Consider the following 18,087-nt stretch of genomic DNA (forward strand, 5'->3'; position numbering starts at 1 on the left):
TTGCATTGTCAATTTTTTTTTCTCGTCACATAATGCCTGTGACAGCAACAATGATACATTTCAACACCGTTAGGCTACATTTGCATGTGGACACATGAAATATTGAAGTTGGAACAAATTGGGTTTTTTTTTTTAATCAATTTTCATGAACTCAGAAAAAAAAAAAAAAAAAATGTACACACTGAGGATATTTTCAAAACACAATAAAAATACTTGTTTTCAGACTGTGTTTACTCTTTCATGGAGTTATAAATAAATAAAAACAAAGATTGAAAGTTATTGGTTAAAGTTCTTGCACATCATGTTTTCTTTTATTTCTTTTTTTAAAATTTCACCAACAGCTGAAATAGCAAACATGTTTTTTTTTTGTTTTCAGATTCACTCTGATTCTTGATTCGCTAAAAAAAAAAAAAAAAAAAAAAAAAAAAACCCACAATGTGTTTGTTTGTATTAGAGGAATCTCACCACCCACTAATTCCTCCAGCAGGGAACACACTTAGCAAGAATTGTTGCAATATTTACGCTGAGAGTTTAGCAGCTCAGCCACGTGAACAGAAGAATCCAAAGCTGACAACAGAATGCACGAGTGTTTTTGGGAAGTCTTTGCATTATTTAATTTCATGAACATAATATTGCTTTGAAATCTGAAACAGTTTCATCTTTTTCATTGACACAAACCACACCCATCGTATGCTGGTACAGGTTTCACCCTCCACGCTAACTTTAACAGACCTAAAATAATAGTAATGCTCTTTAATAGCCTGTATCATTAATGGTCTACAGCAGTGGTTCTCAACTGGTGGGCAGGGACTCAAAAAGGGGGTCACAGACCTGTTTTTCGGTGGTTCTGCAGGGATTTTTAAAGCTACTGGAGATTTATTTTTTATTTTTTCATCAGATAAAGTCATAGTGCAATGCTTTTCAACCTGGTTGTCTGAAATGTTTAGTAATTGATTTAGAAAAAAAATGATCAAAAACACATTTTTGATTTTTTTTTCAAATGAAAACAACACAATCTTTAACCGCTGTGTTCTATTGATAAATATAAATTAGGAAAATAATCTACTTGCATTTTTTTTTTCCTCAATATTGCGACTGCGATTCAATATGCGACTATTCTTTCAAGGGCCTCTGGTCATGTATTTTTCAATGAACACAAGCAATAAATCAATCTGTTTCATAAAACACAATTTCAGATTGATTTAAACTTTAAATAAATAGGAAATATGCATTTTAAAGCATGGATTACAACAATAAAGCTAAGAAATCTGTGGCTTTACCTCTTCCACATATCTAACTAACTTCATGTAAACATGTGGACTGCACTTCTTAAACACTCTGAACTTAACAGGACAAGAAAAAAAATCAAATTAAATAAATCGCAGCCTTTGCGATTAGAAAATAGAAATTAGAAAATCGCAATAAAATATCGCAAATGCAATTAATCGTTCAGCCTTGATATAAATCTAGTGATTATTAATAATAACAATAATAATAATAATTAAATGTTAGCAAAACGTGTCACTAATCCTGGCTACTATGTATTTGTAACACAGTTTAACAAACATGAGCCAAAACGAATTCTAAAAATAAAATAAAAATGTCTTTCGGTCGCCAGAAACTCTTGATATAAAGGGGTCACGATCCAAAATAATGTAAAAGGTTGAAATGATCTCCACTGTAAACATTTTTTGGTAAAGTTTGGCGCATTGCATTGTGGGATACGGAGTCCTGTAGATGGATGCATAGAAGTGTTTATTTTAACTTCATTCTTAAGGTGATTTCTTGTGTTTCTTTGCTTGTGACCAACACTTCCTTTAACATCACCTCACATTCAAGTTCAGCCAGATTCTGATCTTTCCGTGTAAACCCCAAATAAACATCCGCCATTTTGTTTTCCTGCTACTTTCAGTCCATGAAAACACCAACATTGTGTTTGGAAGTCACTGGTGAAGAAATCACACTAAGAATGAAACAAATACTCTACTGTGCATCAGTCTACGGGACTCCACATCCCACAATGCAATGCGTGAAACTTTTCCGACGTGTTTACACTACTAGACCAAAACAAACTTTTAAATGGTAATTTCAAGCTTTTAATCTTTTTTTCTAGCAAATTACAATGTCTTTATCTGATGTAAGAATAATAATGAGTCTCCAGCAGCTTTAATAAAAAGCAAAAAAATACTGTGCAATACTTAAATGATGTATGTATGACTTCTAACAATAGAAGGCAGTAATGTAGCACAAAGATTTAGTTTTTATGCATCTAACTAGTGTTAAGATCATTTTTTTCTCAAAAAGTTGGAAATTCTAATTCCATATTTTTTCAGTTTTGGATTAAATTAAGTGTTACATGATGGACAATAATAATTTAATACATATTAAATTCATATCTAAATGCTCTCTACTTTTATGTAACTGCTAAAATGTGGGTCACAGCTTGTTTTTTTAAAGGTTGATGGTCAGTCTGGCAGCCGTTCAGTTGAGAACCGCTGGTCTACATTGTTTTAAACATAACAGTACCTACAACATGGCAACATCAGTCACATGGAGGCCAGGAGAATGAGCGTGACCTTTCTGTCTGACCTTTTCTCAGGACAGGAGTGGTACACAGTTCCTGTTTCTCCGCTGACGTGTGGGACTAAACGGTTACCTTAGTCGTCTGCGTGTTGGGAGTCATCACAGAGGCAGGTGGACGAGCGGGGGATACAAAGTCGGATCTAAATGTCAAGAGTAGCACTGGTTGGCCCTGGCTCTCTACCCACTAACCCAACACATGCGTAACACACACGGGCTGCTCCCCTTCAACTCACAGCTTGGTATCCGGAAACTTGAACGGCGGGGCGAGCTACACAAGGAAAACGTCAATGTTAAAAAAGACCCGGTACATGCACACAGCCCATAACATGCCACAAAAACTAGCTTTAAAGAGTAACTAAACCCCCAAAACCTCTTTTTTTCTGCTAAATACAAATGTAATTGGCTATGAAGTAGTGCTGTTGATTGATCCTGATCTAATTCTCAATATTCTCGTCAAAGTATTTCAATTTGGTGTATTTAGTTGTAAAATGTCAGAGTGACTGCCCTCTATGGGTGACACCCTGCTATTACAATTGATTTTAGCTATTGGCTGAGAACGAGATCATGTGACGTTTTCTGACCATCTTGCATCACAAACAAGCACTGTTAGCAGGGTTAGGGTCAATTACATTTTTTCAGTCAAAATTACAATTACATTGACAAGCAATTTTTCCAATTACAATTTAATTACAATTATTTATTATCCTTTGAAAGTACAATTACGTTCTCAATTAGTAAAGTCCAATTACAATTACATTGACAAGCAATTTTTCCAATTACAATTTAATTACAATTATTTATTATCCTTTGAAAGTAAAATTACGTTCTCAATTAGTAAAGTTCAATTACAATTCATCACAATTACTGAGCCTGAAATAAATAACCTCATAAAAGTTCACATTCCTCTTGTGTTAGCTTCCTGTTAGCATCTCTTATGATAACGGGTCATAAATCAGCTGTAAAATACACTGTAAACAAATATCTATCATCTAATTTATTTCCTATCTATTGGTGACATTGATAAGCTTCCTAATCAATGAAAATATAGGCTTTAATATTATTGGTGCGGGCATTTGAGCCTTTTTTGTGTTCGTATACGCCTCGATTTAAATGTTTTTTAAATGCTAAAATGTGGGAAAGTGTGATATGAGACATATTTTAATAATTAACTACGTATGCGTAGAACTGTACATAGAACTGTTGCACAGTTCCCCAGTTTTGCATTAAATTATGATTGACAATTTTTATAGAATTTTCATGGGAATTACCATTACAAAGTCAATTATCTGAACTCAATTTAATTATGATTACAACATTAACAGATTTTTAAAATTACAATTACACTTATAAATATGCCAAAATCGTAATTAATTATCCGTTACGCGATAAAAAAAATTATAATTGACCCCAACCTGGACTGTTAGCCCCGCCTCTTTTATAAAAACTACCACCTGTGGGTTCTATAATCTGTTGGATTGAGAGAACAGTGAATATAGGGGTATATTGAGTAATGAGTAGCTAGTTAGCATAGCATAGATTGTTCATTGGAGATTTTATCGTATAGACTGGGTGTGTCTTAACTGCTCCAGGAGCCCCGCCCATAATCAAGAGATTTAGTTTTTAAATGTCCCCCTAGTGGCAGGCCAGGATAATGCAGGGGTTTAATTACTTTTTAAATAGCTTTTGCTGCTCATTAAAATGTAATGCTTTTATATTATGCATCCCCTCTAGTGCGGGTTGTCTTGGTGACACACAAAAATGAAAGAGAACATACGTGACATGACGACGATGGCGAGATGGAGGGATGAAGATGGGTCGCTGTGTCGGGGGAGGAGAGAGGGAACAGAAAATAGCCGATGTCAGGTGAGTGATAGGAGACGAGACAAGGCTACAGTAACACACACAGAGAGAGAGAAAGTGCTCAGGCCGAGTGCGTCGGAGGACAGGAGACACGAAAACAACACTGCCAACATGCATCGCCTGCGGAAACGGCTAACAGTCAGAGAACACACGGTGGCAATGGCAAGGCCACGACTCAACACCACGTAGAAAAGCTCACGACACACAGTCCACGGGACACACAGTAAGAGCCTCAATGCCTCAGAACCTCCTGCAGCACAGCAGCACACAGAGGACACACACACACACATATAGACAGACGGTGGTGGTGTGTGTGTGTGTGTGTGACAGTAACAGTCCAAAAAACCCTCAAGGACAGACGGGGAAATAAACAAGCCATACAGCACACACGCACGGCATGGCCCGTAGTGCACACACACAGCAGCAACCCACCACAGCTAACGTGTCGACTCCACCACTAACATGTTTCAGTCACAGTGCAGGAGAAAAAAAATATCCTTCTTTTCAAGGGAAATAAAAATAGGTGTCATGCTCAATGCACAACAAATCCATTTACAACAAAGAAACGCTCACATTTGGCTCTTTTAATGCAGTGGGGTAGAAACTTTTCACTGATGACATACAGGTATGTGGTGCGCACATTGGAAAGTTGCACATGCTAAAATGAAAAGCGCGTTTTTAGCAACATTTAGCAACACGTTTAAAAAACATACGTGAATTTTTTTTTTTTTACGTTGATTTTGACCAGATTTACAGCGATGTTTGGGAAATTTGTGATATTTCCTTTTCTCGTAATATTTAGTATTTATCATTTAGTTTTAGACATTTTTATGTTACTTTTGACCAGATTCACAGCAATATTTTTCTCATATATTTTCATTACATTTAGATTTAACATTTGGATTTAGATTTAAGGTTTAACATTGAGATTTAGATTTATTTTATGTTACTTTTGACCAGATTTTTAGCAATATATGCACAATTTGTGAGATTGACTTTTCTCGTAAAATCTTGTAATGTTTAGATTTAATATTTAGATTTAGACTTATCATTTAGCTTTAGATTTAAGATTTAGATTTAGATTTAACTGTTAAATGTTAAATCTAAGTGTGAGCTTTTACTTTGGTACACATTAGCTAAATGTTTAGTTTTAATTGTGACAGTCAGATTTAACATTTAGATTTAGATTCAACATTGAAGATTTAGATTCAACATTGAAGATTTAGATTCAACATTGAAGATTTAAGATTTTAAATTTAACATTTAGATTTAGATTCAATATTTGAGATTTAGATTTAACACGTTTTTTTAAAAGTGGTTTGATTCAAAATGTTGCAAAATGGTGCTGTTTATATTAGCATGTGCTACTTTACAATCGGCGCCACATAGACATACTTTGTCGTACTCTACTTTTATATATATATAAATATCATTGATAGTGAAACGGCATCAACATCTACCTGAATAATCAGGATAATAGGATGCTATGTACGGAAATGTGTGCCCTATTGTGCTTGGGGACTCAAAGAAATAAAAAATCTTGTTAATGTGTTAATTCCGCTTTAAAACTGTGAGATGCAAAACCAATCAGTACACTTTATAATATATCTATTAGGCTTTTGTTTTTGTTTAGTTTTTTTGGCTTTGGATGTAGTAACATTGGGGTTCCTTCATGAACCCTTCTTAAATATACAATAGTTTCAATTGCCTTTGTCTATCAAAAGGTATCACAAAATGCACAAACATCCCATTTGCACCATACCAATAGGAAAACAAGGTTATAAAAGGGAATAGTGCCATCATTTCAACACAGTGTTTTTTTTTCTTCATTTCCTGTATATATATATATTTAGTTTTTTCCTCTAATTATAAGAGGATGCTGTGATTTACAGCCTCTCAGTGCTACCGTGAATGCTGAGAGGCACCAGGCAGTAAGGAGTACAAGGCCGGAGTGGAAAACTCCCGACAAAACTGTACCATCATTGGAACAATGTCATCCCAGATCCCAGTCACAGTCACATCAAGAAATCACAAGTCTTGTTGTTTTTTTAGAAAAAAAAAAAAAAAAAAAATAGTCTTGTCGAAGCAAAGGTGGAGGCGTGCAGTTGTTGGTTGTAGTGTCAGGGGTAAAAAAAAAAAAACAACAATAGATAATTACTATAATTATTCTCATAATATAACCCAGATGAAGTAATGCTGTTAGTCCTTGGAAAAATGGGAAAACGTTGTCCTCCAGTGTGTGAGTAAAAGCCGACGAGATCCTTTTTAGATTTTTAAAAACCACCGATTAGACGAGGGACCAATCCTCCTCCGGGGTCTCACTCTGAGCATATTGTACAAACGCATTTAAAAAACAAAACAAAAAAATGATTTTTTTTTTCTTTTCTGCTGCATGTTGCTGAAATTGTCTTTCATTTTAATAAAATCCATCTTGCGTCCCATGCTAGCAAAGCGGCCTCCTCATAGTGCCTCACAGTGGTGGATGCCTGGTAAGACAGGACAAGCTACAAATGGGGAAAGAAACAAATGTTTTGAGGCTAAACGATGAAATAAATTGAAATCTTGTGTATAAAAAAATACATATAGGAAAAAAAAACCACTGAAAAATGAGGTATGGTTTAGTTTTGTTAATTAATTTTGAACAAAATACTGAGTTATAAACAGCAAAAAGTGAAATAAAAAGTAGAATCTAACATTTTGGGAAACAGACGAGTTGATCTTTGCTCACCGTAAATGAAAAAGTGAAACTACCATAATATACCATTGCGATGTCATTTGCTAACTGGTGGTACTTCTACTAAAATGACCAAACTTGTGTCTATTCAAGTTGAAGATAGCTAATTTAAGTGATAGCTAATTAATTTACAGTGAATAACTTTTACAGATAGCTCTTCATTTAATCGTGAAAGTGTTTTTTTTTAACTGTTGTGTTCTTTCAAATGACCCTGAACTGTCTCTGTTGAATTTGAATGTGAAAACTCTAAATTATTTTAGAAATGACGACAAAATTTCGATTCATACTTTAAGTGTGCTCCAACCACTGTCAACAGCTAGCTAGCTAACTTAGCCCAACGTATTTAAGTCTAGCTTTGCTTATGATTAGCAGAAATGACTTTAAAAGAAAATGCATTTTGATTTAGTGTCTTTGACTTTTTTATTTTGACATAATATAAATACGACACAGCAGCTAGCTACCACTTGATTGCTACTAGCTTGGTTGCTACCACTAACTCTCGCTAGCAGCTAACTACCAGCTAACCTGGAGTTGTTGTGGCTACTCGAACACTTCTTTACACACACTAAAGCCCTCATACAGCCAACAACATAACATTTCCACTGAGAAACATGTCATGACATCAGGAGTTCTCAAAGAAATTGATAAATTCCACAATTAGCATTTGTAGCTGCTGAAAAACCTGGATTTGAAAGTCCGAAGCTGAGCGTTTCCTTCCTTGTCCATCCAGCAATGCTTCAAAACTATCTTTTATGAAAGTATAAACAGCCAGCAAACATGCTGATATTACCTTTATTATGAATACGACGATAATTGTCATATATTTGTTATTTGGTACAAGCATGTGTTAATTATGTTAACTAAAGATTGTCATTGTTTTTATTGACTTCATGTGAACGACAACTAATTTGAAAGTATATTGATATTTTCGTCAACTTAATAAAAACTGAACTATAATGTTTACATTGGGCGAAATCCAATCACGACTAAGTTCTTTTTTGGATGGTATCCAATCAAAACTACTTTTGTTACGTGGAAGGCAGGACAAGAATGGTAATTTAAGCTTTAACAAATGCATAAACTCTTCCGCAATGTAGTTTAGTCGACTATATCTGTAACAGAATTAGTTTTGTGTAACAGAGACTTGAGCTGCGCATCTAATTTGATGCGTAATTAACTTCGCCTCTATCCCAAAATGTCAAATTTCTCATCTAATGAGTCAACATACACACATTTGTTAGAACATATGAGCTAAGTCAATGAAAAGTACTAATAAATAAAACATGCTTTTATGCTCATGAATAAGTGACAAAAATAATAATTTAAAAGAGACCTCTGGGAACTTTCAGGAATTTTGGAGGCAGATGCGAGTTTTCAGGAAGAGAAGGATGAGAAGAGGAGAGGCAGTTTGGTTGAGAGAGCAGAGCCACTGCAAAATGAGATCAGTCCGGGATCATCCGTTCCTAGAGCTTGGCCATTGGCTGCAGCAGCTACAGGTGAGGAAGGCTGCCAGTGGGGAGGGGGTTTCAGTTTGGGAGGCACGGGAGAGCCGCAGGAGTGTTTGGAGGTTGGTGTGGAACCGCTTGGCAGGACAGAGGAGGGTGCAGGAGAAGGCAGCCCTGAGGGATGCTATACCATCACAGTGAGAAGGCACAGGGCTTGAATATAGATATAGATATATGTGTGTGTGTGTGTGTGCGTGTGCGTGTCTGTGTCTGTGGTAAAGAGATTACTAAAATCCTGGATATTCAAGGAAAGAAGGAAAGCACGCGGGGGTGCCGAGGGGGGCGGCTCGTGAGGAATCCGGCCTTAGAATATGGTGGTCTCGTACTTGGTGCTGACGGGGCGCCGGTTGTATTCCCGCTGGTCCAAGAGCCAGGAAGTGCTGCCCAAGGAGTGCATGTCTGCGTCCATCTCCAGGGGGTCGATCTGCCGGAGGAAGGGGAGGGAGGAGGGACGAGAGGAGGAGGGCGTGAGACGTGCGGCAGTGGGAGGCCCCATAGATCGTGCCACACTGACAAGTCTTCAGCTCACACATGTGCATGTGGATTAGAGATATACACAGTCCGGTGATTATGGAAGATAATCACAGACACTCAGGCCACAATCCACAAAATGGAGAATGTGGGACAGAAAACACACTCAGCGGCGATGCAGCGGTAAACAACGGACACAGCCCTCTGGGAGCTGAATAATGTGTTTCGGGGTCATGTGTTTTTGCTACACCAGTTGATTTCAACAGTCAAGACACAAAAACATGATTTTAGGGGTAGCTTACTTGGTGCTATGCATGAAAACTAAAATAAACTCAAGTATAGGCTACACGTATTTCAAATTCTCTGCTTATGGATGACGACAACATCTAAAGATGCAGATTACGAAAACAGGGACAAAAGTATAAAACCATCCCAGTCCCACAACTCCAACCCTCGGAGTGTACGTATATCCTTAAATTGAATGGGACTCAATGAGTTTACGCACTCCAGTACAGTAGGTGGCGATATGCACCTATTCTTGCTGGTTGCAACACACCAATAACCAAGCCAAGAACGAAGAAGAAGAACTCCAACGCTAGCCGGCACATTTTAGCCACAAGTCATTATTTAAAGGAATTAAATCCAAGCAAGAAACCCTCTGTATGCAAACAACACCAAAGCACAGCTGTATTTCAATCTCTACAATATGGGATGAAAATCACAAGGTGGGAAAACCAAACGTTCTGATGGAAAAAGGTTGATGATCAAAGTGTTAAAGAATCAGAAGTAATGCGTAGATGAATGGTGGTGGTGGAGGATTGAATAGAGGAAAGGAAAGAGAAGGACCTGGACTGCAGGGCTAACAGAGTGCATTGGGAGGAAGGAGGGACGGTGGGTAGTACACGTGTGACAGTGACAGCAGCGGCATTCGAGCAGAGGGGCACCCTGGGAAGCAGGAGGACCAAGAAGACAAGAACAAAGACATGTTAAAAAAGAAGACAAGAGATAGGAGGGACACAGCATTTAAATGCACCGATCAATCTTTAGATAAATCAAAAAAAGTCTCGTGTAGTTTTCAGAGGTAACAAATGTCCACTCTCGAGAAACTCTATCAATCAAACTTTCCTGACATGTATTTACTATTACTCCAATTGGGTATACAGGTGTTGCATTCAATGTCTTGATAGGCTTTTTCCTCACTATTTTTCTAAATATTTCCGACATTGTGGTCTTGCATGTTGGACAGTATTGATATCGATCCGATGCGATATTAGATCATACATGCTTTAATTACTTATTTAGCTGTTAGGAACATTAGAAAATACTGATATTACTCAAACAGAGAACAATAGTCAGCAACAGTAAGTATGACAAAAATATTTATCATTAACCAATGGGTTACGTACATTTGAGCCTTAAACATAAAACTATTCTATCATATTAAAGATTGATACTTGTTTTTTAATAATCACATTTTATGACATTTCCTCCAAACACATAACGGAGAGTCTTGGTTTGAGTATTGCCAGTGTTGATGTGTCAACTGGTATGAACTCAATCCATCATACAAACAGTGGCCAAAGAACTAAAACATTTTCTCGTCTTTATTGAAGCATTTCTTTGAAGAAAAAAAATTGACATTCTCTGACCACATTTTAACCAGGAGGTTATATGCGTTACATAGACATACAGTAGTATACATTTAGCTCATAAATCAAGCTTTACAAATTGTGAATGGTGCCTCAGGCCACCCTGCCAGGGCCATTTTTGAAATGCTTCCTTCAGGGAAAAGGTATCGCTCCAATGTTCTACTGCTCACCATTTGAACAGTTTCTTCCCACAAGCTGTGACTCTAAACAAAGCACTTTCATTTTTGTATGGACTTTTTATTGAATAGAATCGACCCTATAGTATATTTTTATGTGACTCTTTATTGTACAGTATTTTAGCTTATAGTATTTTTAGTGACATTGATTGAATGTTTGGTTCTTTTGTTTTTTTAATTATCATGAAATGTTTTTTTAAATATTGACAGTGCACTTTGAGCTCCTTGCACATTTTTTTCCCAATGTGGTTTTTCATCCTGCAAATGGCTAATAAACTGAACTGAACTTTAACCATCCATTATAAATCCAGCTGGAAACACCATCATCAGTGGATGTCCCTTTAGTGGATATTCCTATGGTTGTAATTTAAAGCTGCATAACCACATAAGTCACATCTTTAAAACCGTGTTATCCCAAAGTTTCTCTCATAAATCCTCGAATAGGGATTTACTCAAGAAAGTTCACTGAAATTTTCCAAAATCGATCCATAGAGGCTGAACCCGATTTTTTTTCTACCCTAACCCAAGTAGTCTCGCACTATAGTGGTGTGAGCAAAGTCGACTACAGCGCCTGCTTAATTCAGTCCCCAACTTAAGTCAGAAATTTGGAACCATCTTATTAATATCCAAGTAAAATTTGAAAGATCAATACTCAACCGAAATCGAATCATAATTTATCGATTCAAAACCTTATTAACCCAAATCGAATTGATTCAGGAAATTGGCCATGATACCCAGCTCTACTTACAAGTCATGTGACTTAAAGATGGCGCAGAAGCAAAAACATTTTTCTTCTTCATTCTTATTGTGATATTTACTGTGTTACTTAGCCAGAAAACAAAGACAGAGATTCACTGGATGTTGTTTTTGTTCTGGTTTGATTCCCGTTTGTTTTACTGTTTCGAGATATGCGGTCACTCCGATATCATCAGTATTCAGGTGTTTTCGTGGAAGCCACAATATCAAAATCCGCCATTGTTTTGTCAATAACTTTCATTGTGTGAAAACAGCAGAAATAACACTTTTTTTAGGGTCTCACTGGCATGAGTAGTTGGTGAGAACAACTTTTAGATGATATGGCTTTAACGGTAAAGGAAGCGAGCTTTTCACAGGTTCAAATCTACGGTGGCTGTGAAAGCTCACAACACAACACAGAATGACGAACGCCACAATGCAACACAAAACGAAAGCTCGTACAAATACAAACTCCACCACACAACACGAACGATCACAACACAACATGAAAGCAGTCCGGTAAAAATCCACAAAGAAGAACGACGGTAAGGATCAGGCCCGCGAAAGAATCTGGCACTGACACTAACTTCACCGTCACTCTTCTTTGTTGATTTTTGAATGTACCTCCGTTATCGTAACTTTTACCGGACTGCTTTTGTGTCGTGTTGTGAGCTTTTGTTGTAGCGTATGTATTTGTATGTATCTTTTTGTGTTGCGTTGTGGCGTTTGTCATTCTGTGTTGTGTTTTGTGAGCTTTTACGGCCACCGTACAAATCCAACCTGGGCCATCACTGTGAGATGTTGAGCAAGTCCTTTAGCCCTAACTGCTCATGTTGTACGTTGTATGGATAAAAACGTCTGCTAGTTTATAATCTTGTAATATATTGCAAAAACAAGATTCATGCGATTAAACAGCTTTAACATACTATTGGATTCCATTATGAAAGTAATACACTTATGGAAGAGAGAGCGTGAGAAACACAATTTCCATGAACCCCACTGTAAGAACCTTGCCTGATCCTACTCAGGTTAGAGCAGCTTTTAATGTGTGTGTTTGATCTGCTGATGTAGTGATGAACTCCCTGTGGGTCTGACTTAATGAGGCTTAACTTATCAAATCAGCAGCTCCTTATCCACCACTAAATCCCAAATATCGTCAGTTTTCTTTTAAACCGAGAACATTTAGTGGCAATGAAAAACACTCAAAGTGAATTCCAGCAAACAGAAATCATCCACCGTCTTCTGATCCAAAGCCAAACAACGAGCCGGAGCTCATTATGCAGCACAGTGATTGCTCCATACATCATCCTTACAGGCAGCTCGTAAAGCAAAGTGATTTGTATCTCTGCAGGAGGATGTGGTCCAACAATGACTGTGCGGCTCTCTCAGGTGACAGTGATCACTGAGCTTGTATTATGTGCTGCTGCCTGAAAGAAGTCAATGCATCAATGCATTGCTCTGGTTCTCCGCCAACTCTTACGCAACACACTCAATCAAAAGTGAGCAAGTGGCGAGTGGGTGCAACCAGCAGGGCTGAACCCTCGGAAACGTCCCAGAGGAAAGTCACACACACACACACACGCACACACACACACACACACCTGCCAATGAGCAGCAAATGAAGCTAGTCATTCATCAACTTTCACAGACTCTCCGCACTTTGCTTTGGCTCAGTTTTAGAAGATGCATGAGGAGAATCTGAGAATGTGGTGTAAAAAAGGAAAAAAACACCTTTCCTACAAACCACGGATGCTTTAAGTCACCAGTGTCAAACACAAGGCCCGGGGCCCAAATTTGGCCCTTTGGATCATCAAATTCGGCCCGCAAGAGTACGTTAAAAAGACAGAAAAAACATTTATTATTGTCCAGATTAAAAAATAATTAATTCATAGATAAATTTAAGGCTTTTTAATTATTATACATCAATTTTTATATAGCACTTTTCTGGGTACTCAAAGTCGCTTTACAATGAAGGGAGCAGTGTTGGGGGTCGGTGCCTTGCTTAAGGGCACCTCGGCAGTGCTTGAGAAGTGCCTTGGCACTTCTCCAGCTACCAGAACAACTTCCGTTCTTTTGGTCCGTACTAGGACTTGAACCGGTGACCCTCCGGTTCACAACTCATGTCCCTACGGACTAAGCCACTGCCACCGTTAATGCTAATGGGTGATGAAGCACTCTAAACCAAAGAGAATGAGCCCACACATATTTCTACCTATTGCCTTGAAAAGATTGTGTGATACATTTTGTGCTGCTTTTCGGAATCTGATTTTCCCGCCCAGTTCTAAGGAACGTGGAGTCAAATGACGCTGGTGCGTGTTCATGACGGCGGCTTGGAGAGGCGTCCCAATAACCCGGAAATAAAAACAAATGAGAAAAAGACGGCTTGGAGACAAACACAGTGGACTAAACTACTGTTTGGTTCCACAGATGCATGCACAGGCATGTGCACAGGTTTTGCAGTAAACAGTCAATGAACGGCGAGTAAACAAATAACCATGTCACAGTTAGAATGTGGATCAGGCCGCATTTTCTCGTCTGAGTCTGACCCAAAAGTTGAAAACTCGTTTTTTTTTCTCAAAGAAATGACATATATACTTTTGTTTTAGTGGTAAGTGCTGACTTTATTAACAACTGTTAATGTCAACATCAGATCAGCGCATGGGTAACAAGCGAAAGTGAAACACATCGGATCTATTTACATAATCTATGTATCAAAGATAAGGATAATCCATGTTGTTGTGCAGAAAAAGGAATGTTTCAACTGTGTATTCCTTTATAATTGTCCTCTGCTCCATTCTACATCCACAGTGGATCAGCTGTGGCTGCTGCAGCAGGAAAAAAAGAATGCTGCAGCGCAAACGACACTATGTGACCAAACCCGAACACCAGTTCTAAATATCCGTCCGAACCCGACCCGTACGGTGTTGTCGGGTCCCGTCAGGGTCCGGTCGGGTGTCCATCCTCTATCCACAGTATCAGCTGATGTGTGCCCCCGCAGTGGCTTGGCTGATGGCTGCAGTTACACTAACCACCGTGGCGTCACCTTGGAGTCTGATTTTTAAATCCTGCCCTATGCTCTTTAACTGAAACTATTTGGATAAATTTAATATTTGGAGGACCACGATATTTACATGACTGTAGTCATTTTAAATTTCAATATGTTCAAAGAACTAAATTTTCCTGAAATTATTTCACATAATTTCCCTATGTTAAACACAAATTGGTCACAAAATCAATGACATTTAAAAGAGAAAATCCTGTGCGGACTGATACCGATCACTTTTTGCTTGGATATTGTTGGCGCATTACATATTTTGTTCATGATTTATATGTAGTGTAAAGTACAAACTTGGGGACATTAATGTTGAAATTGCTGGTTTTCCAGCCTAAAATCGGCGACCCACGAACTACTTCCTCTCTGGCCACTGAACTAAAATGAGTTTGACACCTCTGCTTTATATCCTCATAAACTTGTCCCTGTTCCTGTCCCATAAATAAAAGAAGTCAGCGTTCATGCGCCCTCAAGACAGAAAGGGTCACCACACTGTTAAAAGTCTTTTGAGGGCTTATAGGAGGATACTCACTGCTGATCTTCGCATACTGCTCCAGGATTGAGATATGGGACGGCTGGATTTGGTTTCTATTAACTCTGAGGTCAGAGATGTCGGGGGGACATAGTTTCTTGCCCTCGTCTGAATCGCCATCTGGTACGCCACCTCGAAAGCCTGCCCCAATGTCAGGATGATCTCGTAGGTCTGAGTCTGTGGGAAGAAAAACATTTTGAAAATAATATTCAACCATTTGTCCAGAATAGAATGTATTTCTTTTGTCTTTGAATCGAGACCCTGTGATTTTATCAGCGCAGAGATAAAAGATTGGCATCAATATTTGAAGATAAATATCCTCTACCTCATATTAACAATTATCTGGATCATTGATCCTGATCATTGTGCCAAGATCATTCACACGTTAAAGGCTTTGAAGAAATTTTGGGAACACTTTACCCTAACCATAACCGTACTTAAACTTAACCCCTAACCTTTCGTTACCCTAACCCTAACCCTAACCGTACCTAAACCTAACCCCAAACCTTTTGTTACCCTAACGCCTAACACCGAACCCTACCCTTAACCCTTTGTTACCATAACCCCTAATCTTAATCCTTCGTTACCCTAATCCTAACCGTTCATTACCCTAACCCCTAACCCTACCCTTAACCCTTTGTAACCATAACCCCTAACCCTAACCCTTAGTTACCTTAACCCTAACCCTTCGTTACCCTAACCCCTAACCCTAACCTTAACCCTTCTTTACCCTAACCCTTGATCCTACCCTTAACCCTTTGTTACCTTAACCCTAACTCTTCATTACCCTAACCCCTAATCTTAACCCTTCGTTACCCTAATGCCTAACCCTAACCTTAACCCTTCGTTTCCTTAACCCTAACCCTTCGTTACCCTAACCTCTAACCCCTAACTACCTAACCCAAAAAATGCCAACATAGCTCCAAAGGTGTCATAATTTAGCAAACCACACTTAATGACAGCCTGCATGACACCTTATTCATGCTAATGACAGTGTAATGTCAGCCTTATGTAGAAAACTTCAAGTAAAGTGTCACCGAAATTTCGATCTCGATTAAGGACCATACATTGGGTCTTAATGTATGGGTAGCCCCATATTTTTGTTGTTGAAAGATCGCAAATGAAATTTACAATCCAGGTTTGATCTGGATGAAATTAAAGAACCAACCTGACATAAGTGAGTCAAATTTGGTAAATATTGGTCAATTATGAACCGATTTTTGAAACTGATTCAGAATCAGTTTATTGATGCACATCACCTCCAAAATGTAAATGGACTTGATAAATGGACTTGATTTTATATAGCGCTTTATCACCACACTGAAGCAGTCTCAAAGCGCTTTACATATCAGCTCATTCACCCATTCACTCTCACATTCACACACCAGTGGGACAGGACTGCCATGCAAGGCACTAGTTGACCACTGGGAGCAACTTAGGGTTCAGTGTCTTGCCCAAGGACTCTTCGACACATAGTCAGGTACTGGGATTGAACCCCCAACCTCTCGATCAGAAGACGACCCACTACCACCTGAGCCACGGTCCAGTGTTTCATTTTGTAAGGTCTATCTTTGGTTAAGATTTTGTCAAAATGCTTAAAGTACTTTTAATACAATCCTGTTAAACACAAACAAAATAAAAAATCAAGCAAACAATGGTGAAAATATTCTCTCTTTGGCAGAAGTAATAAGAGCACATCTGGGAGGTGACTCAGCACCGAGTCATAGTCGAGGAAATTTCTTTGGTACATTAATAGTTTAAGTGGTGAACATGTTTCCACAATTGCACCATACTGTTTGTCAAGGTCATGAAAATTTAAAGCTGAGAAATAATTCTCCATTCCTTCATTACTGCTTTTGAATTTTAATATTTTGATCAATTCATGTCTCTCCATTGAATGGTGAGAAACAGTAGATGGATCAAGCTGCAGTGCTGGTTGATTGTGCCTGTGTCTCATACTGAGCAGTGTAGTCTGGTGTACTCTGATTCTGATTCTCTATCTGACTCCTGATTGGCCATCGACTGGCCATTGACCACATACCGTACATGTTAGTTAAACACCAAAGCCTGCACTGATGATGCCTACTGCATTGCAGGGAGTTGATTGCTATGAAATGGGTATTTTAAAATTGACCATAAGGTGGTCGACATCCCTGTATAATGTATCCTTCAAAGCTGTGTTTCTCAAATGGGGGTACGTGATGGAACAACGGGGGGTAGAGAGAGAGAGAGTGAAAGTGGAAAATTAACAAATACAGTGTCAGTCTTGGTCCCACACCAGGCGTGAGATGACGGAAATTATAAAACACTATAGAAATAAATCTATTCAGGAGCCACTAAATCTGTGTTTTTAAACCTTGGGGCCAGGACCACGTTTGGGGTTGCCTGGATTTTAAATGAGGTCACCAGAAATTTTTGAAAAATTAAAATCGATTTTCAACATTTTTTTTAATTTTTTTTTATTATTCTTTTTTTTTTAATTATTAAAACAACACACAATCTTAAACACTTTGTGAAAAAAAAACAAAAAAAACCCACAACAATATATATATATATATATATATATATATATATATATATATATGTATATATTTACCGTATATATTATCTCAAACATGATCAAAAACTAATTTTAGAGAAAAAATGTCTTTGGGGTCGCTAAAAATTCTTGATGGGGTCAAGAACCATAAAATGTTCTTGACCCCAAGAACCTTTGTTTCGTTCCACTTATTTACAAAACTCAATTATTTAAAATTTGTGTTATCACTCATTTATTCCATCATTATGCTC

General features: G+C 37.9%; 1 protein-coding gene across 9 annotated transcripts in view; it reads right to left on the reverse strand.

Moving 5' to 3' along the window:
- Nucleotides 1-1,535: 1,535 nt before the first annotated feature.
- anks1ab (ankyrin repeat and sterile alpha motif domain containing 1Ab) overlaps nucleotides 1,536-18,087 on the reverse strand; it is a 74,834-nt gene continuing 58,282 nt past the window's right edge. For 3 of the 9 annotated variants that reach the window (XM_028447358.1, XM_028447355.1, XM_028447363.1), the window contains 4 exons: nucleotides 15,298-15,474; nucleotides 10,000-10,098; nucleotides 8,511-9,106; nucleotides 6,567-6,947 (listed from right to left, as the gene is read on the reverse strand). In XM_028447358.1, the coding sequence (XP_028303159.1) occupies nucleotides 8,987-9,106; nucleotides 10,000-10,098; nucleotides 15,298-15,474 (396 nt within the window). In that variant the 3' untranslated portion in view covers nucleotides 6,567-6,947; nucleotides 8,511-8,986. Of the gene's footprint in view, nucleotides 2,852-3,817; nucleotides 4,402-6,566; nucleotides 6,948-8,510; nucleotides 9,107-9,999; nucleotides 10,099-15,297; nucleotides 15,475-18,087 lie in introns of those variants that run through there. The other 6 variants (XM_028447362.1, XM_028447364.1, XM_028447356.1 and 3 more) reach the window with 5 other exon arrangements.

The sequence above is a fragment of the Gouania willdenowi genome, chromosome 5 (genome assembly GCF_900634775.1).
Source record: "Gouania willdenowi chromosome 5, fGouWil2.1, whole genome shotgun sequence".
NCBI classification, from domain to species: Eukaryota; Metazoa; Chordata; class Actinopteri; order Blenniiformes; family Gobiesocidae; genus Gouania; species Gouania willdenowi.